This window comes from Tamandua tetradactyla, chromosome 13 (genome assembly GCF_023851605.1).
Source record: "Tamandua tetradactyla isolate mTamTet1 chromosome 13, mTamTet1.pri, whole genome shotgun sequence".
NCBI lineage: Eukaryota > Metazoa > Chordata > Mammalia > Pilosa > Myrmecophagidae > Tamandua > Tamandua tetradactyla.
The window spans coordinates 57,622,398-57,645,570 of NC_135339.1; the positions used below are offsets into that span (position 1 = coordinate 57,622,398).

General features: G+C 40.4%; 1 protein-coding gene and 1 pseudogene across 6 annotated transcripts in view; both read right to left on the reverse strand.

The window, feature by feature from the left end:
- TLL2 (tolloid like 2) overlaps window positions 1-23,173 on the reverse strand; it is a 143,257-nt gene that overhangs the window by 48,051 nt on the left and 72,033 nt on the right. For all 6 annotated transcript variants that reach the window (XM_077125600.1, XM_077125599.1, XM_077125601.1 and 3 more), the window contains 3 exons: window positions 10,829-10,981; window positions 8,088-8,205; window positions 934-1,112 (listed from right to left, as the gene is read on the reverse strand). In XM_077125600.1, the coding sequence (XP_076981715.1) occupies window positions 934-1,112; window positions 8,088-8,205; window positions 10,829-10,981 (450 nt within the window). The remainder of the gene's footprint in view (window positions 1-933; window positions 1,113-8,087; window positions 8,206-10,828; window positions 10,982-23,173) is intronic.
- On the reverse strand, window positions 3,292-3,851 carry LOC143654554 (NEDD8-conjugating enzyme UBE2F-like; annotated as a pseudogene).

Here is a 23,173-nt window from a genome sequence, read left to right on the forward strand (position 1 = left end):
TGACACAACACTCTGTTAAGGTCTTGGAAAACCAAAGCGGGCACCTGAAGGGAGGCAGAGGAGGGACAAGGAGGGCCCATAGAAACTTCCAGGGTCTCTGTTAGTTGAGTCAGTCAAATAAGAGGGTTTATGGTTATTGTTGTTTTTAATCGACTAGAAGTTTGAAACTTAGAGAAAGCCCTATGTTCTCCCAACCCCACCAAATGAGACCCCTCCCCAAATCTCACTTGAAACTCTTAAAGTAAGTTTGCAGACAGATTGGTTACTGATCAGCTTGCCTAAGATAAAATCAAATCAAATCAAACCTCTGATTATGCAATTGAAAGAATAAGAAAAAACAAATCAGAGTCAAGTTCGATCCCAAATAGTTCGCAATTCAAACTCTCAAAGGCATTTTTAAGGCAATCACATTATTCAGCCAGCATACCTTCATGTTCAATATGAACTTCTATATCAAGTTATTTAACATGGGCATTTTAAAAAATCTAGACACTTTATCTGCCTTGGAGCAGAATATATTTTATTTCTGCCAAGCAGCACTGTTTTTACATGTTCACATATCCCAATTATATTTCAGCTTCAAAAGGGTGGGTCGCTTAATAGAGCAAAAATGACTCTTGTAAAAGGAACCAGGAGATTCCCCCCCACCCCCTTTTTTTGTGGCTTATCAACTTTGATGCTTCAACTGTGTTTTGGTAGGTTCTATCCATTTTAGGCAATGGAGTTGTGTTTCATTGTCCTTTACAAATGGAAAACCATCTCACTACTACTATAACCTTCAAGCCATGGCATGTGGCACCCCAGGAATGGCAGTGCTGGTGACAAACGCCTGCATAAACAGGTGGTGGCCTCCCCTCGCCTTCAGTCCCTTCTGACCCTGTGATTGGCGTCTTCCTGTCTGGTGGCCCCCACATTCCGCTCAGGCCTCCTTACCTGGCTGTATGTTCTCTCTGATGATGGTGACGTGCTGGTCCCTGTCCGGCCGCGTGTGCTCATGCCAGAACCCTACCACGTGGCCCAGCTCGTGAGCCACAATGCCGAACTTGTCACAGTTCTTTCCAATGGATATGGCCTGCGGGCCTCCTCCTCGGCGCCCAACATAAGAACAACAGCTGGACAGATGCAGAAACACCTAGGTCAGCAGCAGGCCAGAGAGACATCAGAGGCAACTGCCTCCCCATGGGGTGTGTGTGTACAAGTAACACAGAATCTCAAAGGTGAGCATGACCTCGTCCAACTCTCCACCCAGTGCAGAAATGCCCTCCAAAAATGATTTCGACCTTTTGGACGGTCGTGCATCCTTTTGAGAAGCTGAAGGGTGATGCCATCTCTGTTCCTGGAATAAAGCACATACTCTACTCCCCAGCACTGCCAAGCCCTCAGAGGTGCCAGAGACTCTGCTGGACCATCTCTGATGACAAGAAGGAAAGCCAAGGGAAGGAGGCAGCTGAGCTGCTGTGATGCACAGATCTCGGTACTATTATCAGATGATTCCCTTTCCAGGTATAATTGTTCTATCAAATAATATTTATTCTTATCCTTAATACAGAAAGGTAAAAAAAAAAAAGGAAACAAAAATGGCCCATAAGTCCACCATCCAAATAACCTCCATTAAACATAAAAGAATTCATGTCTATATTACAAAAGATTGAACAGACCAAAAGGAACAAAATGAAGGTATAAGTCTCTCACCCCATTTCCAGTTTCTTTACCCAAAGCTAGCCATTGTTAGGTTTCTTGGGTGACATTCCAGGAACTTTTAATATATCTATATCCCTAAATATATAAACACGCATTTTAAATTACATAACACACTACTCATGTTGTTCTGGAGCTTGCTTTTTTTCCTCCTTAATTTAGAGATTTGTTTTATAAACAACACATATCGCTCTCCCTCATTTTTTTCAAAACTGCACAGTACTAAAATTTATTTAGTCCATCTCCTATTAATGTACATTTAGGCTGATTCCAATTTTTGCTGTTTAAATGCAGCTGAGGGTTAGGAAGAGAGGGAAAAAATGAAAATCCCATGAAGAAACCCTTGTACTTGTATTAGTTCATGGTAGGTAAATTCGTAGCAACGGAATTAGTGGGTAAAATAGTATATGCATTTTTTGATGGATTCTGCCAAATTGCATTCCTGAAATGTGTCTACTTACATGTCTACCAATACCATATTTTGAAAGTACTATTTTCCCCACATTCTGGCCAACACTGGTTTCATTGAACTATTTTTGATAATTGAATAGGCAAAGGACAATATTTCACTCATCAAAGTCGGATAGCTTTTCATTTTATTTTTTGGACATCGCTCTATTTTTTCCTGTCAACTGTATGTTCTCCTCTTTCTCTAGTTTTCTTTGGGGTCATTTATCTTTTTCTTATTGATTTGTAAGAGCCCTTTGTAAATTAGATAAATGACTTTTTTGATTTTTTGGATTTTTTTGGGGGGTGCATGGTTCAGGAATCAAACCCGGGTCTCCCGCATTAAAGGCGAGCATTCTACCACTGAACCACCCGTGCACCCTAGTTTTTTGGTTTTTAAGTGGTCATTTGACTTTGTTTTTTGTTTATACATTGTCTTGTTTTGTTTTTGTCATAAAGAAGTTTTAGTTATAATGTTATAAAATGCCTTCCTTGTCTTCCGTCCTGCTTGGAAAGGCTATCCATACTCCAAGATCATAAATAAATCCACCCTGGTTTCCTTCATTGTTTCTTTTTTCTAGAATTTTTGTTTTTACTTACATTAAATAAAATACATATGTCAATAAGCAATATCCAGCAAATTATTCTATGTAATATGGGAAGCGTCATGACATACAGACAGGGCCAATATTCATGGAAAAAGCTAAGAGAATTTGTATCCAATCAGAGTTTGCAGTGAGTTTCTTTTTGCCAGTCTGTGGGTGTCACATCATAAACATGACTTGTGCAGGAAATGATCTGTTTGGGAAAAGGGCAAGCGAGCTCCACTCTTAATTTTGAGTCCATTAAAATGGCTTGAGAGTTTCATCCTTAGTCTATATAGTAGTTTCAAAAAAGTGAACAGGTTAAAGCAAGCAGACAGCTCTTTAGGACCCAAAACATAATTTCTGCTGTATTTATGTTGAATTCTCCATCCAACACGGGTGGTCAGGAAGCTTTTCTTCTTCAGTACAGCATGCCACAGGACTAGTACAATCCAGTGGGACTGAGAGGGAGGCGCGGGGGAAAAGGAAGGTTTAACCCTGTGGTTTTAAGTTAGACACATTTATAACACACAATCCATGACCTTGCAAATGTCTCCTTTTATCATGTGGCATAACAATTAATGTACTCTTAAATTTTATTCCGGAAGGCTGTCTTGTCCAACAAATGATGTTCTGCAGCTTCAACACTCAATGGATCATAAAAATTCAAAAGATCAGGAAATAAAGAGCTTAATCCCCAAACAACATCGTTCAATGTTCTCGTGGGAGCCCAGCCAGTGCCTTCAGTCAAATGTTCTCTCCGACAACTTAGACACATTTCTGTGATGTCTTTGTGATGTTGGGATGCCAGAGTCTGGTCCAGCATTCTACTTTGGGAGGCACCAAGTTGAATGCACGAGGAACGTCAGTTTCAAATTGAAATGTCCCACGCTGGTAGTAACCTTCACCTCAGGCCACAGCTAGTTGAAAGCAATGAAGCTGGTTTGGATCAGGAAAATGCACTTTACATGTACAAGGTAAATTAGCTTCAAATTCTACAACCTTTTTAACAAGCAACTTGTCTCTCACAGAAGCCGTCCAAGTGGAGTCTGAGGCTGTGGCTGATGTCCGGCGCTCTGGAAGACCACGTTTCTGCATCAATTTGTTGGCCAGAGTTAACATTAGAGCCACCTTTACCCTGGGCTCTTAGAGACAGGGAGGTGGCCCGTGCCCAGCACCATGCCCAGCTCTGGGTACCTCTAGAACTGCTTTTGGTGTAAGAAGGGAAGTAAGGATCCAGCTTTATTTTTTTGCAATGCGCTATCTAACTATCCTAATATTCAATTATAGCAATTGACTGATCTATTTTGCTTTCACTAGTTCGAAATACCATCTAAATTTGTACATAGGTACATTCATTTAAAAAAATTTTTTTGTATGCTGTAGGGCAGGGATCATATTTCATTCTTTCTCCATGTGAGTATCCCTTTATTGCAGCACCGTTGGTTGAAGTTTTGTCTTTTTTTTTCGTTGTTTGTTTTTTGGGGGACGAGCACAGGCCAGGATTCGAACCCAGGTCTCCCACATGGTAGGTGAGAATTCTGCCACTGAGGTATATTCATTTTTGAACTCTCTTGTTTCATAGATCTATTTTTTCTTATGTTCCAAATTGTGTTAATTATTATCTTCAATTTGCATTTTAATATCCTATATAGTTGAATACCCACCAGCTACCTAATAATAATCCCCTCCTCCTACCTTTGCCACTACTATTTTTTTTTCTTGGCTGTTTCTACGTGGTTATTCCTCAGATAAACTCTAGTATCATACATACACATGCATGCACGCACAAACACACACATAGATTTTGGTGTTTAAAAACTCATTCAGAATGGTATGAGTTATAGACTATTTTAGAGAATACTCACATCTTTACTATACTGAAAATTCTAGACCAAGAAATCTGTCTTTCCATTGTTATTTTCTTTTCTTTTTTAGGTTCTTCAAAGAGTCAGCATTTTCTTCCTGTATGTCTGGCACATTTTTGCATGTTTGTTAAGTTTATTCTTAGTTATAATATATCAATTATATTTCTATTAAAACCGAGATATTTTCCCATTATAAAAGTATGACATTATTTCACGTACAAAGAAAAGCAATTAACTTTTTGATTATTAGTTTTGCAACCAGTCAACTTAATAGATTCACTTTTTGCATCTAATATTTGAATTTCTGGTTTTTCTAGGCACACAATCACATTCACTTCAAACAATGCAAATGTTGGCTTTGCTTCTGGCAATGTTCGGAGTGTTACTTCTTCATCTTGTCTGAATTTATTAGCTTGTATTTCTACAGCAATGTTAAGAAGAGGAAACTGGTAATGGGTGGGTCAGTGGTAGAATGCTCGCCTGCCACGGGGGGGACCAGGGTTCGATTCCCAGTCCATGCATCACCAGCCCAACCTTCACACAAAAAAACAATGGTAGTGACTATGAGCATTTTCAACTGGTTTCTGATTCTAAGGGGATTGCTTCTCTTAGAAGATGATCACTGATCAACCTAAAGTTGGCTTCCGATTTGAAATATTTATTATAAATACTATATATTATTTTTATTAAGTATGTTTATATATATTTATTAAGATCTATTATTAATGAAGATCTATCCTTGACATCTATGCCTCATCTACATTTTAAAACAAAAAAAAGTTGCATATTGAATTATTTCAGATGCCGTTTTAGCATCCACTGAAATATGAATTATTCTTTTCCCTTGGACTTATCAATACTGTGAATCATGTGAATATATTTCTTTCTTTTTTTAAACTTTTTTTATTAATTAAAAAAAATTAACAAACAAAATATTTAGAAATCATTCCATTCTACATATATAATCAGTAATTCTTAATATCATCACATAGTTGCATATTCATCATTTCTTAGTACATTTGCATCGATTTAGAAAGAGAAATAAAAAGACAACAGAAAAAGAAATAAAATGATAATAGAGAAAAAAAACTATACGTACCATACCCCTTACCCCTCGCTTTCATTTACCACTATTTCAAACTGAATTTAATTTAACATTTGTCCCCCCTATTATTTATTTTTATTCCATATGTTCTATTCTTCTGTTGATATAGTAGCTAAAAGGAGCATCAGACATAAGGTTTTCACATCATGTGAATATATTTCTTATTATTAAACTAGTCTTCACTTACTTAGATAAACCTACTTGGCAACCTATTCTTCTTTTTTTATTTTCACATGGACTGGCACTGGGAATCGAACCCGGGTCCTCCGGCATGGCAGACAAGCGTCCTTGCCTGCTGAGCCATCATGGCCCGCCCCCTATTCTTCTTTTATGATACTTCTGAATTCTACGTGCTAACATTTTATTTAGTATTTTGCATGGCTATTCATAAGTGAGATCAGTATAGGATTTTGTTTCTTTTTTGGTGCCATCTTTGTCGGGTTGGAGTAGCAGTGCCATGATGGTTAGTAAAAGTAATTTACTTTCTCTATGCTCTAGAAAGTTTAAATTGTATTAGAAAACCTGTTTCTTGACCGTTTGAAAGAATTCATCTGTGAAATCCTGGATTTGGTGCTTTGGGGGAAATAGCGTTACTTCCTCACTCTTTCAACTTCTTTCAGAGTTATTGGTCTGTACCAGTACTTTATATTTACCTTGAAGTCATCCACAGTGTCCAGATTTTCACATTTCTTACCCTAGAGTTTTGCAAAGTACTATTTTATGATTTTACTGAATCTGCAGCAATTTCTCCTTTTTAATTTCTAATTTTATGTATTTCTGCACTATCAGTTTTTTTTTTTTTTGGTCTCAGACTAACAAATTGTTTACTGTTTGTTCAAAGAACTTACTCTTGAATTTGTTTAGCAGCCCTGTAATGTTTTGCCTTTTCAGTTTTCTTGTGTTCTCATTAGGTTTATTTAATTGTGATGACTGGGTTTTTTTTTTTTTCTAAAACTTCTTTGAATTGAATATTTTATTATTATTTCTTCTTAATTACTAATGGGTTCTTCTCTTTATATAGCTTTAGCCATTTTCTTAGATTTTGAATTGTAGGGTTTTCATTATCGTTTTTCTATCTTGGCATTCTGCAATTTTAATCTGAATTCCTTATGACTTAAGAGTTATAAAAAAGAGTTTTTAACTTATCAAATAATGGGGGAGGTATAGTCTCTTTTTGTTATTATGTTATTACATCCGGTTTCATTGCTTTGCAACCTGAGAATATTTTAATGCTATTTCTGCCTTTTTTTAATCCATTGAGGTGTTCTTAATGCCTAACATAATCAAGATCTGTAAATTAGTTGAATGGGAACTTTAAAAAAAGTGTATTTTCTGTGAGCAGGCTACAGAATCTGATAGATCCAAAGAATCAATTCTGTTAATTATATTTTTCAGATCTTCTACAAATCTCTACTTATTTTTTGGTCAACTTGACTTGATCTATTTAAGATGACAGAAATGAAATAGAGTTTAACTGCTGCTGGTGTTTCTGTCCATTTCTCCTTGAATTCCCTGGAGCTTGTTTTATGACTCGTAATGATATGCTATTTGGTGCATAAAGATTTATGACAATTATATCCTTATCATAGCTTGTACACTTTCCCATTTAAAGAGACTTGCCTTTTTTTTTCTCTAAATCACTTCCGGACTTTAAAAACAGAAACAAATGAACCATAAACAAACATACAACAAAACCTCTACCTCTAATATTATGACCCCAGCTTTCGTTTGTTTGTTTGTTATTATTTGCCTGTATCCCTTCTTTCCTTTTGTATTTAACATTTCTTGGTCATTTTCTTTAGTAGTTATCTCACGTAGAGAACATGTAGTTGGGTTTCATGATTTTTTCAGTAGGAGAGTATTTCACGTTTACATTTATTGGCATAATAGATAAGTTGAATGACAATCCAGTCATCTTATGCTATGTTATGTTTTCTGCAGGAAGGCTGTAAGGACTATTCCATGGAACTCCTAAAATTACACGTAGAGTTTTGCATATGAATACAGCCATGTCTGAGGGAAGAGAGCACATTGCCTCAACAGATTCTCAAAGGGGTCATGGAACCCAAAGAGATTAAGAACTACTCTCCTAAGGATTTCTGCATGTGTAACACCCCACTTCCCCCCATTCCTTTCCTTGCGACAGGAGGTCCACCTGTTTACTTGGAGCCTTCCTCTTCTGGATCTCTTGAGTCTACTTTGTCACTGGATTATGAGTTCACTGAGGACAGGGGACATAGCTGGGAAACTATGGCAAACCCTGGGCTCCTACAAATCAGAGCTCACTGGAAATTCTTGGTTTTAGAGAAAACATTCAAGACTTATCTACCATCTGATTTGTCTTCCTCTGATGCTGCTGAGATGGCCTTGCCTTCCCTTACTTACCCGCAGGTCCTGTAACTGAACACAATAAAGCTTTCCTCGTCGGTCCTCTCTATGAAGGTCACACAGGTGTGCTTCTCCCAGTGTCTCATGGCTTGCTTAAAAATGGTTCGCTGGCTCCCTGCAATGACAGCATGAATGCCATCACCCCATTCATGGGTCCTTTCATTTCTCAGATGTTTTAAAGCATACTGGCTCATCCCGATGACCCCCTCCCACCTCCCCAACCCCCCAAAATCTGGTTTTGATGACCAGAACAGAAATGCACTAGGGATAAGGATTTATCTGCTAGAAAACACAACAATAATTTTACTGAATTACCAAAACCTAGGAACTAAGGAGTTTATAGATCAGGAGTTTATAGGGTGAGGAAAATTATTTCTCAGAGTATCCTAGGCTTCCCAACTTTTCCTTTAAAAGTTTAGAAAGTATTTTTCTAAACTTTTAAAAAACCTCACCTAGGTTATTCAATTTGGAAATTGTAAGCTTTTGAAGTAGGGGGTAGTCAGCCCACCAGCACTTCACACTCCCTCCCCCACCTCATTTTATTTGATATCTGCAGGTGGATAATTCCCACGTACTCCAAAAATCTCATTTGCATGTACATCCAGCTACTCTCGCATGGGTTACAGAGTTTCTGAGGAACCCTTAAGCCTCGTTTTCCTCGAGGCCTTTGAAATAGGTTGATTTCACATTTTCTCTGAACCAACTTCATGTTTCCTTGATTAGAAATCTTTTGAATCAAGTCCAGCGTCTTGAGGCAGGAATAAAGTAAACTTTAGGCTGATAGTTGTGCATAGTCAATTTATATTCATTTCAAAATCTATGAATCTGCCAGAAAGATGATTTCCAATGTTTACTAGACGGTATGAGAAGGATGTAGAAAAATATTTGTTCGGGACATACACTGGTGAGGGGACTTAGTACGAGCATGACCTCATGGCAAATAAAGCCCTGGGAGAGGGTCCCACTGCAGTCTAGGGAAATGTGGGTGTGGTGTCACGTTGTTCCAAAAGAACATATGTATAGACAAAAAATAACTCAGCTCTCTGGTTGTTTTGTTTTGTTTTGTTTTGTTTTGACACCATGAGACTTCTGGTCTAAATTGTTCATCGCTCACTCACTCCCCAACAGCAATTCTACTAGTTACAGAATAATATAAAATCCTCACTTAAGCTCTCTCCAAAATTAATTTTCATGAGGGTAATATTAATTTGTGGTCAGAAAAATACACCAGATGTCCCCAAAACACAGTTAAGATACCAAAGAACGAAAGTTGGTTGCTGCTTATAATCCCCACATTTCAATTATTTATGCACATATCTTCTTCTCCTATTAGAACCAGGGGGTCCCTAAGCCTTGGTCACCTTCTATCACCAGCACCTCATCATCTGGGACCGGGACCAGGGGGGGTCCTCGGTCAATGCCAGTGGGACTGAAAGGAACTGCACACTGCGGCCAGGAAGCAGTGCGGAAGGGGCCTGGCCCCCAAGGAGAGCTGGCTCCCTGGGGATCTTCTCGGTTCCTTCGCTACCTGACCCATCAGTGCTATCCTCAGCTTTGCAAGTCACTAGCAGCCGCTAAAGCCACCACCGCTCATGGAAGCAGTCACAGAGCCACAGCGAGATAAAGGATTTGTGAATGCTGTCAGCACCGAGAGCACAGAGCAGGGAGTTGAGTGTAGCATCTCCCTCGGGCGCTCGGCTGACACTGGCTGCGGGCCTGCTAGGGGCATGTGTGTTGAGTGCCTCCCATGTGCCAGGCCCTGCTCCAGGTGTCAGAGATACAGATATGAAAAGGAGAGAGAACAAAGATCTCTGTTTGCACAGATCTTGGGTGGAGGGAGGAAAATAAACCCAACAAGAGCATAAGTAAAATAATTTCAGGTGGAAGTAAGTGCTATAAGGATTATAAAACGGGGTGCTGGGATAGCGCAGCTGGTGGCAGTAGAGAGGAGTCAGAGAAGGTATTTGGCTGGTGCAGCTCGAGCATAGGGACTGAGGGAGAAAGAGGATAATGGACAAGGTACAAGCCGGAAGTTAGCGCCACTCGGGAGAGTGGTCGGGAAGTTCATTTCATTCTAGTGGCAACAGGAAGCCACTGGATGAATCACATGTTTTGATGATAATAATAATGGCAAATAATACTACACGCAGGCACTATTCTAAGTGCTTTATCTATAGTAACTCATTTAATTTTCAAAACAACCATATGGGGTAGAAAAGATGATCATTCCCATTTATAAAAGAGGGAGCACCGAGAGGTTAAGGAGCCTGCCCCAGGACATACTGCTGCTAAGTGTGAGGCCAGGACTTGGGCCCAGGCACGGTGTCTACTGGCCCACTCTGGCCACCACGTGGAGCACAGCTTGGGGCACTGGTGGGGTACCGTGAGGTCCGGGGAGCTCACCCAGACAGAGGACAGGACCCACCATGTGTAACTGCTCACTTCTGCCCAGAGGGCTTGTCCTCTCACACCCACTGTGCAAACCCTGCCTGTCTTCCCTTCAAGACGGGGTCCTGCGTCACCCCTGCAGGCAGCCTTGGGAAGGCGATCTGTGAGGAGGCAGCCCCTGCAGAGACTGCAGTGTCCCTGGGCCTCCCCCGACCTTGCCCTCTGGGCAGGCAGAACTGCTGTGGCCCCACGTATCTGCCCAGTTCCCCCCAAGTCCCTCCTAGGAGGACTCTCTAGCTCTAAGGAGACAAACCACCTAGCCTCATAGCAGGTCTGTGGGGGCAACTGACCAGTGAAGTTCCCTCCAATGACGTAGGGGATGACCCCTCCAGGCCAGATCCTCTCTGTCCTTGAGGTTGTGGCTCTTCGGACCCGGGGAGAGACGGTCTCAGCTCTGGCATTCCAGGCCCTTGGGTGCCTTTCCCCGGAGTTCTCCTGGCCATCTGCAAGACAGTCATATTACCATGTATTTGCCCCTTTACGCCTCCTGTGTATCCCAGCTGTGGTGAATTCCATTTCAGAGTCTTAAAACACATGTACAAAAAAAGGTGTTGGATCTGGTGAGGGATTTTACCAGGCAGAGGAAGGGTAAGTGAATCTGACCTCTGATTGGAGGGATTCTGCCTTGTTCCAGGCATTGAAAGAGGCCTCATGGGCTCAAGTGCAGCTGGTGGGCCTCAGATTCAAGTGGGCCCAGACAGCTCAGAGCCTGAGGGTCCACTGGGGCGAAGTGAGGGGTGTGCTTTCTCTTAGAGCTGCGAGCAGGTGGGGGGAACAAGAAGAGTCCATCCTCTGACACTGGAGACCTAGTATCATCTATTAATGGCCTAATAGCATCAATTTTGCAAATTTTAGAAATAATTTGACTAGTATGACAAAGAAAGTGGCTCAGTGTGTGATGCTGGGCATATACAATCTTTGCAAGGTTAACCCCTGGAAACAGCAAAGCCTCATACAGCCGCTCAGTTCTTCCCTGTCTCTTTGCACATCTGGAAAAAAAAAAAGTGAGGAGGGTGGGAAACAAATGGAAGTTCCGCTCAATTTAAAGCTCTGAGCCTGAGCATTAGGCCCCTGGAAACAGCAGAGGTAGACTTAGGAAACAGGATCCCTTAACCCTCTGGTCACCAAAGAAGTGAGCCACATTCATTTTTATTCATCACTCAGATAATTAAAGATTTTGTTTTTGGTCTCCTTGCTTAAAACTCTTTATTAGTCTTACATGGAGCACTTTCTCTTTACTATTTCTATTTTGCCCTTAAGAATCAGCTCTTGGTTTTGATATTCTTTTTATTTTTATTTTTTTTTTTGTTAATTTTATTGCTTCTCTTTTATTTTTTTTCTGTTATTCCTTTTCCAGCTTCTTTTTAGTTTTTTAAATTGAGATACAATTCACCCACCATAATAGTCACCCTTTTAAAGTATACAATTTTTTTTAAGTATACAGTTCAGTAGTTTTTAGTTTATCACACAGTTGTGCAATTGTCACCACTATCTAATTCCACAATATTTTCTTCGCCCCCAAAAGAAACCTCTCTACATGAGCAGTCTCTCCTCATTTTCCCTTTCCCAGCATGCTCTGGCAATTGCTAATCTTCTTTCTCTCCCTATGGATTTGCCTATTCTGTACAGCTCATACAAATGGAATCATGCAATATGTTGGTCATACAGTCTCTGTTGCTACTACTCATCCCTGCTATTGCTCCATTACAAGACATGCTATTTCTCAGGTTTGGCTGATAAGATAGACTGGCATAAAGAGGCCATAAAAGGGGGAGACGTCAGTACATTCCTACTCTCCTTTCTGTTTTTGGTGGTATCTCTGGAAGCATCTCTGTGCCTCTTCTATGGGTCTAGCTCCTGCTAGACGCACCTCTTGGCAGGTTCCCAGCTGCCACCATGTTTCCAATTTTCCACCCAGCTCCAGGATTTAGGATTCTACCTTATATTGCTCCAGCCCTAAGGTGGCAGCAGCTTATTATCTTCGCCAGTTCTCTGGGGTGCCTCATTATCTTCTGTTTTGCTCCTTTGTGAAATAAATTCTCTAGATTAAATTCTATCTGTTGCAATACCCAGAGTGGTTTCTGTTTTCTGATTGGAATCTAAATGATACATCGTTTCTGCCCAAGGGAGAATTTGTTTTCAGCTAAGACCCCATCATTTTCAGAGATTGTTTGTATGTAAAAAAAATAGCAACCCAATCAATCTAGCTTAAGTAAAAGGAGATTTATTGCAAGTACACAGATCTCCTGAAATGCAAGATTTAATCCAAGTATATGAAACATGAAATCTGTTCCACTCAGTACTCTGGGCAGGCTCAACTCTCAGATGATAGTACGGAAAAGTAGATCAAACTAAGCAGCAGCTGACTATTGTAGCATGAAAGTAGCTATGGGTAATACGTAAATGAATGGGCTTGGCTGTGTGCCAATAAAACTTTAATTACAGAAACAGATGGCAGGATGGATTTGGTCTCCTGACCATAGATTCTGGCTCACACGCCTAGGTATCAGTTCTTAGAACCTTCCTCTGCAGCCAGTACATGATTGATTTTTATAATGTTCCATGTATCCTTAAAATAATGGGAACTGCCTAATTGCCGGGTGAAGGATTCTAAATATGACGTTTAAAACTTCTACTTAAAGATATTTTTGGCTACTTGGCATACCAGTTACTGAATTGTCATTTTCTCCTCTATTCTTAATTTCTTGCTTTATATAGCTCAAGGCTATGTCGATTAGGTACATAAAAGTTTCACAATGCTGCAGCAGAATTGCTTCCTTTATCATTAGTGGCCCTATTTATCCATAATAATGCTCATTCATATAAAGATTATTTTGTTTGATAGTAATATTGCTATACCAATTTTTTATTTTGATTAGTTTGCCTGACAGAGCTTTTTCCATCCATTTATTTTCAATCTTTTTGTATAAGTATTTTTTGTGGGTGTGTGAGTCATTCAGTAGGTGTTATTCTGTGAATAAATTCCATTTCCCACAATAAACATTAAAACAAACTTTGCAATGATCATAATTTTGAGGTTTAATGGTGTTTTGTTGTATATAATAACTTTTTTAAGTTGAAATTTTAATTGAGATCATTGAAGATTCCCATGCACTTATAAGAAATAATACAGAGGGAGCTCATACACCCTTTACTAAGTTTCCCCCAACGGTAACATTTTGCATATTACAATATCACAACAGGAAATGGACATTGGTTAAATCCACCAGTCTCATTCAGATTCCTCCAGTTTTACTTGTACACACTGTGTGTGAGTGTGTGTAGTTTCTATACAATTTTATCACATGCATATTTGTGTACCCACCACCTGATTCAAGATACTAAACAGTTCTATTACCACAAGGACCCTCATCCGGCCACTGTACAATCTCATCTGCTTCCCTCCCTCCCTACCCCCGTCCATCTCTAAACCCTGACAACTGCTACTCTTTTCTCCATTTCTAAGATTTTGTCATTTCAAGGATGTTAAGTAAATGGACTCATACAGTACGTAGGCTTTGGAGATTGGCTTTTCTCACTCAGCATAATTCCCTGAAAATTCATCCACCCATCATGTACATCAATAGTCCATTCCTGTTCATTGCTGTATAGTAGTCCATGGTATGGACATACCATCTTTCATTTAACCATTCAACTTTTGAAGAACATCTAGGTTGTTTCTGGGTATAGAAGTGAAGCTGCTATGAACATTCATGAAAAGTTTTTTGTGTGAAGATAACTTTATATTTCTCTGGTATGAACACCCAAGAATGGACCTGCTGGGCCAAATGGTAATTGACTATTCAGCTTTATAACAAACTGCCAAACCGTGCTCCCAGAATAGCTACACATTTTACATTCCCACCAGCAGTATGTCAGTGATCCAATTTCTCTGTATCCTCGTCAGCATTTGGCACTGTCATTTTTTATTTCAGCCATTCTGACAGATAAGTGATAGCTTATTGTGGTTTAAATTGCATTTCCTTAATGGTCAGGAATTTTGAACATATTTTCACATTTTTATTTGCCATCTTATGTCCTCTTCGGTAAAATATCTGTCCTTGTCTTTTGCCCATTTTGTAATTATATTTGTCTGCTTTTACTGTTGCATTTTGAGAGCTCATTACATATTTCCGATCCTGGTTCTTTGTTGGATAAGTGATATGCAAATATTTCCTCTCACTTTGCAGCTTGCCTTTTCATCCTCTTCATACGTGCTTTTACAGAGAAAAGGTTTTTTTTAACATCATGGGGTCTAATTTATTAATTTTTATTTTTGTGGGTTGTATGTTTATTGTCATGTCTAAGAATTCTTTCCCTAACCCTTGATCCCAAAATTTTTCTTTTATTCTTTTTCTGTAAGTTTTAGGTTTTATACTCAAGTTCATGATGCATTTTGACTAAGTTTTCTGTAAGGTATGAGGTTTACAGCAAGGTCCAAACTTGGGGGAGGTGAAAAGCCTATGATGTCCAACTGTTTCAGCACCTCTGTTAAAACAGTTATCCTTCCTCTATTGACTGGCTTTTGCAATGTTGTCAGAAAAAAATAAGCTGAACATATTTGTGGGGCTCTATTTCTAGATTCTTTATTCTGTTCCAATATTGATTTGCAAATGTATTCCTCCACCAATACCACACAGCCTTGAATACTGTAGCATTATAGTATGCTTTGATATCTAGTAGTGATTCCTCCTACTTTATTCTTCTTTGTCACAATTGTTTTAGCTATTCTGGGATATATGTCTTTGCATATAAATGTTAGCATAAGCTTGTCTATATCTACAAAAACTTTGCTGGAATTTGTAGAGCAATTACATTAGATCAATTTGGAGAGAATGGATGTCTTTACTGTACTGAGTCCTCCAATCCATGAACATGGCATGTTCCCTCTTTCATTTTGGTCATCTTTGAATTCCTTCATCCCATTTTAAAGTTTTTGGCTTACAAATCCTGCACCCGTCTTGTTGAAGGCACACCTACACACTTCATTTTCTTTGCAGTGATAGTAAATGTCATGGTGCATTTACTTTTGGTTTCTGCATGCCCATTGCTAGTATATAGAAATGTGAGTGATTTTTGTATGTTGGTCTTATATTCGAAATCTTTCTGAACTCACTTAATGATTCTAGTTTGTTGGCTTTTGAAGGTTTCTTGGGGTTTTATACATGGACAAACATGTCATTTGAAAAGATGGACAGTCTTTTATTTCTTCCTCTCCAACCTAAATGCTGTTTATTTCTTTTCTTGGCTCATTGCAGTCAAGAATTTCCAGAGCTAAGTTGCAAAATAGTAGTAAAAGCAGACATCCTTGCCTTATTCCTGATCTTAGGAGGAGAATATTCAGCGTTTCATCATTAAATGTAATGCTAGCCAGAGGGTTTTTGTAGATAATCTCTATCAAGTTGAGGTGATCCCCCTGTATTCCTAACTTGCTGAGCATTTTTATCATGAATAGCATTAGGTTTTGTCAAATGTTTTTTCTGCATCAATTGATATGATCATATGAATTTTGTTTTTTAGCCTGTTGGTACAGTGGATTATATGATATGATTTTCAGATGTAGCCTTGCATACCTGGAGTAAATCCCACTTGGTGTTTGTATTAGTCAGGCTTCTCTAGAGAAACAGAACCAACAGGGGATATTTGTAAATATGAGATTTTATAAAAGTGTCTCACACAACCCTGAGGGTCCAAACTGTGCAGGGCACCTCACTAGCTGGCAACTCCAATGGAGGTCATATATGAGCTCTCCAGGAAAGGCTGGCTGGCTGGCTGGCTGAAGAAAATGTAAAAGTTTCCTCTTCTCCCTTAAAAGTCTTCAAGGGAGATTGGATTACATCTAGCTGATTGGATTCCCTCTTTGCAGAAGACACTCACTTAGTTGATCGTAAATGTAATCAGCCACAGATGCAATCAAATGACTGATGATTTAATACCCAGCCTCCTGGTTTATTAACCAGCCACGAAATGTCCTTTGCAGGAATGGTTAGGCCACTACTTGCTTGACTAGACAACTGGGCACCATCACCTGGCCAAGTTGACACATAAACCTAAGCACAGTCATGGTGCAGAAGTTTTTATACATTAGAGGACTAGGTTTGCATTTTGTTGATGTTTGTAGTGAAGTGTAATAAAGTTTAAGATCTGGCTCTTATAAGCCACAAAGACCAAGGTTTTTTCCTTGTACTTGTTTAACCTGAGAGACTCTCTGTAACAAGTGAATTATATTTATCTTGTTAACTGATATACCTGGGCTTATTTCCTTCCCATTGTTTTCTGTTTTCTTTCTGCCATTTTTTTCTTTGCTCCTTTTTTTCCCCTTTCCTACTTTCTATTAGATTAAGAAATAGTCCTATATTTACTTTTTATTTTTATTACCCCTTTTCTATTCTTTAGTATCACCTTTAATTTTTAATATTTATCCTTTACTTGACAAAGTAGAAGGAATTGGTGAACTAGAAGATACATGTGAAGAATTCAGAATGTCCATTCTCATTCTGAAAAATGCAGAAGTCTTAAAATACATTATCAAAGATCCTCCAATTTTTCATGTTATTGTTTATTTTATTTTACAACCTCCCCCCCATTAGATGCTATTGCTGCGGTTTGCTTGCTTGTTTCATTGTTTGCAATACAGATTTATATTTATATTTACTTACTTACCATTTCCTTTTCCTTGATTGGTATTTGTTGCATCCCACTTCTTCCAGAATATGAGTTTTCAAATATTCTTTCATTATGATAATAAATTCTTTTACTCCTTATCTCTAAATATCTTTATTTTATCCTCACTCTATTTTTGAAACAATGTTTAGTTGGGACCGCATAGAATTCTAGGTTGGCAGGGATTTTCTCCCCAGAACTCCAAAGATATGATTCCAATGTCTTTTGTCTTCATTCGTGCCAGTGCAAGGCCTCCTGTTAGTTCAATGTGCATTCATTCTTTCACCTGTTAACCCTCTTTTCTTGTGTTCTGTTTTCTTTCTTTTGTTCTTTGTCTTTGGTGTTCTTCAATATTATTATGGTTGCCTAGAGGTGGATTTACTTCCCTGACTGAGACTCTCTGGTTCTTGAAAAATCAAATCTTCCTTCAATTCTGGAAAATTCTAATTCATTATCCCTTTAAATACTGCCTCTTTCCCAGTCTCTTCATGGGAGTTCTCTTGCCTTATAGAATTCCTATTGATTGCACATTCAGTCTTGCATTGTCCTCCATGTTTCTTTACCTTTTTTTCATATTGTCTCTCTATATCTCTCAGTGCTGCAATTTATGTGGTTTCCCAGATCTCTTTTCTATTCCATTAATTCTCTCTTCGGTTGTGTTCAATATACTATTTATCCCATCCAGTTTCAATGAATATAGATATCATTTCTAGAAGCCTTGTTTAGTGCTTTTTAAAATCTGTCTGCTCTTTTTTCACTTTGTCTTGTGTGTTTAGGTTTTTTTTCCCACTATGGTTCCAGTTTCTTCCTCTGACTGTCTAGTCATTTGGGGCTACTTATTGTAATCTATTTTAGATTATTTGTTCTATTACTTCTAGATATTGGGATATCAATTCTCCAGTTTATTCTGTCTGCTGATTCTCCCTCACATATTAAGTTTTTGTGTATCTACTATTTCTATGTTAAGTTCATTTTTTTAGGGAGGTTATTTCTTTCCTCAGTAGTCCCATATGCCATGGATCCAGGTTGTAAATCTGTGTTGCATGTTTTTTTCTGCCAGGTCTCTTGGAACTTTATGGCCCCAGGACAATTTCTGTATTAATTTATCAATTTAGCGTTTCCATATATAGGATGTATAAATTGAGAAGTCATACCTGCACAGGGAACAGATTTTGGGATTCAGTTTCTCATAGATGATATTTTACCCCCACTCAGAGCATAAGAAAGATAGTAAGATTTTTTGCCATTCCTCTAAGCTAGAGGGGAGAAGTTTTCTAGTCTATTTTTTTTTAATGAGTAGGAAGCCCTTTGAGGGCACTAATTTTTTACATTGTATTTCATTCCCCACTTTCTGCCTATTGTGGGACCAAGCCATGTTTCCCTTGCCCATGTGGGCATTAGCACAGCAGCCTGCAAGCTCTCAAATCCCAGTCAAGGCCCATTGAACTCTGCAAAGCTGTAACACCATCTGGAGCTTAGTTCTCTGGGTTTACATCCCCTGTTCTTTAGATCATAGTGATTTAACTTTGTTTCCTTTGAAATACACTCTGTGCTTTTAATTGGAGAAAGTATTTTGTGTTTTTTGTTTTTCACCATTTCCATGTATAAGGAGTCCTTACTTGTTCAGGCAGCCTTATTGCCAGAACCAGAACACTGATATATATTTTTAAACCTGAAAATAATCATTTTACTGTTAGGACCCCTAGAACAGAAGTCATGCACTTGTAGCCCTGGGGATAAATCCAACCCACAGATGTGTTTTGTTTAGCCTGGACACTTTTGGCCCACATTGTGTTTTTTGTTTTTTAAAAAACTCACTCTAGAAGCCGACTTTTAAAAATCAAGGGGTTTTACATAAGAATTCAGATTTTCTAGCTTTTCTTTAAAAATGGAAAAGTCTGGCAACAGTGTGTCCATCTTCTGTTACGGTACAACCCACTGGAGCTAAATAGAACCTGCTCCCTATAGCCAGGAATGTTTCCTTGCATTTGCCACCATCTCCCTCTACTTTGTCCGATCCAGCCCTACTTCACCCATTTGCATTACATGCCTGGCCTCTCCTGGTACTCTAATTTACCATCCCAGCCTTAGACAAAACGCATCAAGATTTCAAATGTATATTGCCCCAGTAGACTGGAAGCACCATGGGGGCAGGAACTGAGGCTGGTTGTTCACCATTCTATTCTCCACATCTAGCACAGTACTGGCTGGTGGTAATCATTCAGTATTTTTGTATTTTGAATGAATTAATTAAAGAATGAACAAGTTATTCTAAAAATAAACAGTCCAACAGTCCAAACAATTGTGTGGCGGAAACCTCTCCAAAATGTTGGCAATGCTGAGCCCTTAATGTTTATACATCCTGAGAATCATCATGTCTTAAGTAATTGCAAGCAGGGATGTAGCAAGTGGAAGTTTGTTATTCATTTCCCATATGATTTTCAACAAGTTTCTTAATTTTCTTCTGCCGCCAACTTTTTTTGGGGGAATAATGGGCAAACATACTTCTCTATCCAAGCGAATATCGCTAAGACATCCCATGTTTCTCAGACAAGCCATGCTCTATATATGTGACCCAGTATTGTAAGGGCCAGTTTTATGCAACCGAGTCAGCATGGGAAAATCTCAAGTGCAGCTGGAAGGAGACCGGGTGTAAATTTCCAGAGATGGGTTATTGAATGACAGCTTCCCCTCGGTCCAATGAGAAATTCAATTTGCTGAGAACTCAACACAGGAAGCATTTGCCGATTAAAAATATGTCTAAACAGATGTTCTGCCTAGCCTGGAAGAAGGATCTTAATGCAACTGTCATTATTGGATTTTCCTGGATTACTACTATCTGGAATCAGAGTCCAAATAGAAGGATGTTATTATTTATTATGGCCAAGAGTCCTGCATTTGAAAGGAGCTCAGGGGCGTCTGAAAGGATTTAACACGCTGGGGGTGGGGTGGAGGATGAAGTCCATTTAGATTTTCTGGCTCTGGATAAGAATCCTGTACTCCCTGGAAGAGCAGAGCAGCAGTTGCTCTTCAATGGTCCTTTTCCAGCTGAAGGCACACCCGTGTCATAAACAGAATCAGGCTGGACACAGCCTTCTCAAGCGAGGAACTGCAATTTTTAGATTAGGCAAGTGGTCACTCCCAGAGTGGAAGCAAATGCTCTGATAGCCCATTCGTCCACACAACCCTCACAGCAGGGCCAAGGGCAATGTCCCACCTTGCATGTGGCAAGTCTGAAAGACTCAGGAGCAACCCCTTAGTAAGAAGAGAGACAGTTGATTATTCAGCACAATGGTTTTCAAACCTGGCCCCACATGAGGATCTACAGAGAAGCTTTTTAAAAATTCTGACATCTGCCTCCCTGTCCTCAGATTGCGACTCAACTGAATGGCTTAGAGTAGAGTCAAGGCATCTGGAGATGACAAAGCTCCCCAGGTCATTTGAAAGCTCAGGCAAGTTTAAGAACTGTTGCCCAAAGATTAAGAGCAAGGGATTTGAGGTCAGGGGGACATGGGCGCAAGGCAAATGCTGCCCATTCGTTACCTGTGTGGCCTTGGACATGCCACTCACCCTTCTGTGCCTTACTTGTGCCACACGGTGGTGGTGTGAGCACTGAATGAGTGCCAGGAAGGGTGAGCGGCTGCAATCACGTGGAAGGGCTGCCTTTGGGGACGGGCTAGAAGGAAGGCCTAAGGTTGGTCGGGCTCAGGGCTTACAGATGCACCCGGGTAAGTGACATTCAGGAGTTCAAGGGCTGAGTGGTGCTTTGTGCACAAACCTGCGGAATCCCCATTCTCCCATGTAACCAGATTCTATTATTCTTTGCTGCAGCACAAAGCCCTTGGGGACTGTTAACTAAAAGTGAAAGGTCCATTCTTTTTTATGAATATGGATCTGGAAAGCAGGCACTATCAAAGCAGTCACAGCTTCATTTGCAGAGCAGTTACACACTCCATTTCATTAATCCCATTACCAGCCCCGAAATGCACGCTGGGCCCTTACCTCTGACCAAACGGTCAGCAGGAGGCTGCTGAGTGAGCTATTCTTAGACACCCCCTACCCCAAAGCTGGAAGCACAGATCCCCACCGTCAGGGCTGACAGGAGCCACATAATGCCAGGAAATAAACCCACTGCCGAAGCCAGCAGGCTGGGGGCTTCCCTCAGATCCTTTCTCTTGCTTGGGCGGTCTCTTTCTCTGGAGGAAGCAGAAGAGGGGGGTTGTGATTAAAGGGGAATTTAGGATTAACACTATTTATCTTATCTTTAATTCAAACAAAAACAAGAGGCACCCGAGGCTGGAGCCTGACAGTGTCTTGGGGGGCGGGGGGCGAATGGCAGGATAGGACAGCACAGCATGCCCCACCTCCCCATTGGGTCTCCTCTTCAGGGTTGCCTTGGATATTTAAAGACCTGCTTTTCTGCTACTGTAATGCAAAGTGGAGGGACTGACTATATCTTCCTCAACCAAAGCCGGGTCACTTGAGGGGCTGCAGACTAGGGATTAGCCAGTTTGGGTGGGGGGAGGGGAGGGGGTGGCAGGTGTTATCATCCTCCTCCTTAAAAAAAAATCTGAGTTTCGTTGCAGTTTGGGTCCTATGCACAAGTAGATTGGAGACAGTTTTAATAGGCTGCAGCAGCCTTATTCCTTCCTGTCCTCCTTAATTGTGTTTCTGTGCAGCTGTTGAACAGCTGTGGGATCCCAGTCCAAAAGCGATGATGTGCATTCAGTGCGGGATGACAGGCCTTTTGGAGGTGGAGGTGGGGAGGACAAAGGGGACGAGCCACAGCCACTGAGCACCTGGCTATGCATTTCACATACATGCCATTTCCAATTCTCATAGACCCTCATATGAGAAGTTGGGTAATTTATCCAAGGTCACAGCTACTAACTAGCTGAGCTGGGACTCAAATCCAAGGACGCCCAACAGTCCGGGTTTATTTGGTCATGTCATTTTACAACCATCACACTGGTAAATATTAAAAATCTGACATTATCTATTTCTGGTGAGCTGGTAAGATGCAATGAAAGAGGGTAGTAGATAGTGTCCGAATACGGACACCAACAACTCCTCTCATTGCTATAAATTCATGTCCCTTGTCACATTAAAGAGTGGAATCTATTTCCCTCTCCTTGAGCCTGGGCTGGCTTTGTGGCTTGCTTTGACCAAGAGAATGTGGCAGAAGCAGCTTTCTGGGAGTTCTGGTTCCTGCTTCTTGCCTCTGGGAGGCTGGCCACCGTGCTGTGAGGAAACTCAGGCTGGACAACTGGACAGTGACAGACTTCAGTGGAGAAAGAGGGGCCACACGGAGGTGCACTATAGCATCAAGAATGCGACTAAAGCTTTTTTAGCCTTTCCAGCCCAGCTCAGCCGCTAGATGAATGTAGACGGGTGAGTGACCCCAGCTGAAGAACTACCCCCCTGGGCCCAGTCTATGCGCAGGAGCATGAGAGATACTGAACCATTGACGCCACTAGTTGTAGGGCGGCTTCTACGCAACGATAGGTCACTAAAATGGGGGGGGGGGTTAGTTATGGAAACTGTATCGCTGCAGTTTGACAGCAACACCCTCTGGCTTTCATCCCCACATCCCTACACTCCACCCCAAAAGGACCGCCAGCAACGCCCCATTTCAGTCACCAAGTGGTGGCTGTCTGTGGCTAAAATGAAGCGCCATTGAGTTTACCAGACATCTGGGGAGTCTGAGGACTTGTAATCAAAATGCTCTTTGATACTCCTGAATTGTGTCCCCATAAAAGACACGTTCAGATCCTAACCCTCAGTCCTGTGGCCTTACTTGGAAATAGGATCTTTGAAGACGTCATTAGCTAAGATGAGGCCCAAATGGATTGGAGTGGGCACTAATCCCATGTGACCTGTGTCCCTTTAAGAGGGGAGAGGAGACAGGGGAGAAGGCCACGGATGACCGAGGCAAAGAACACCATGGGGTGCTGGCAAGCCGCCGACAGAAG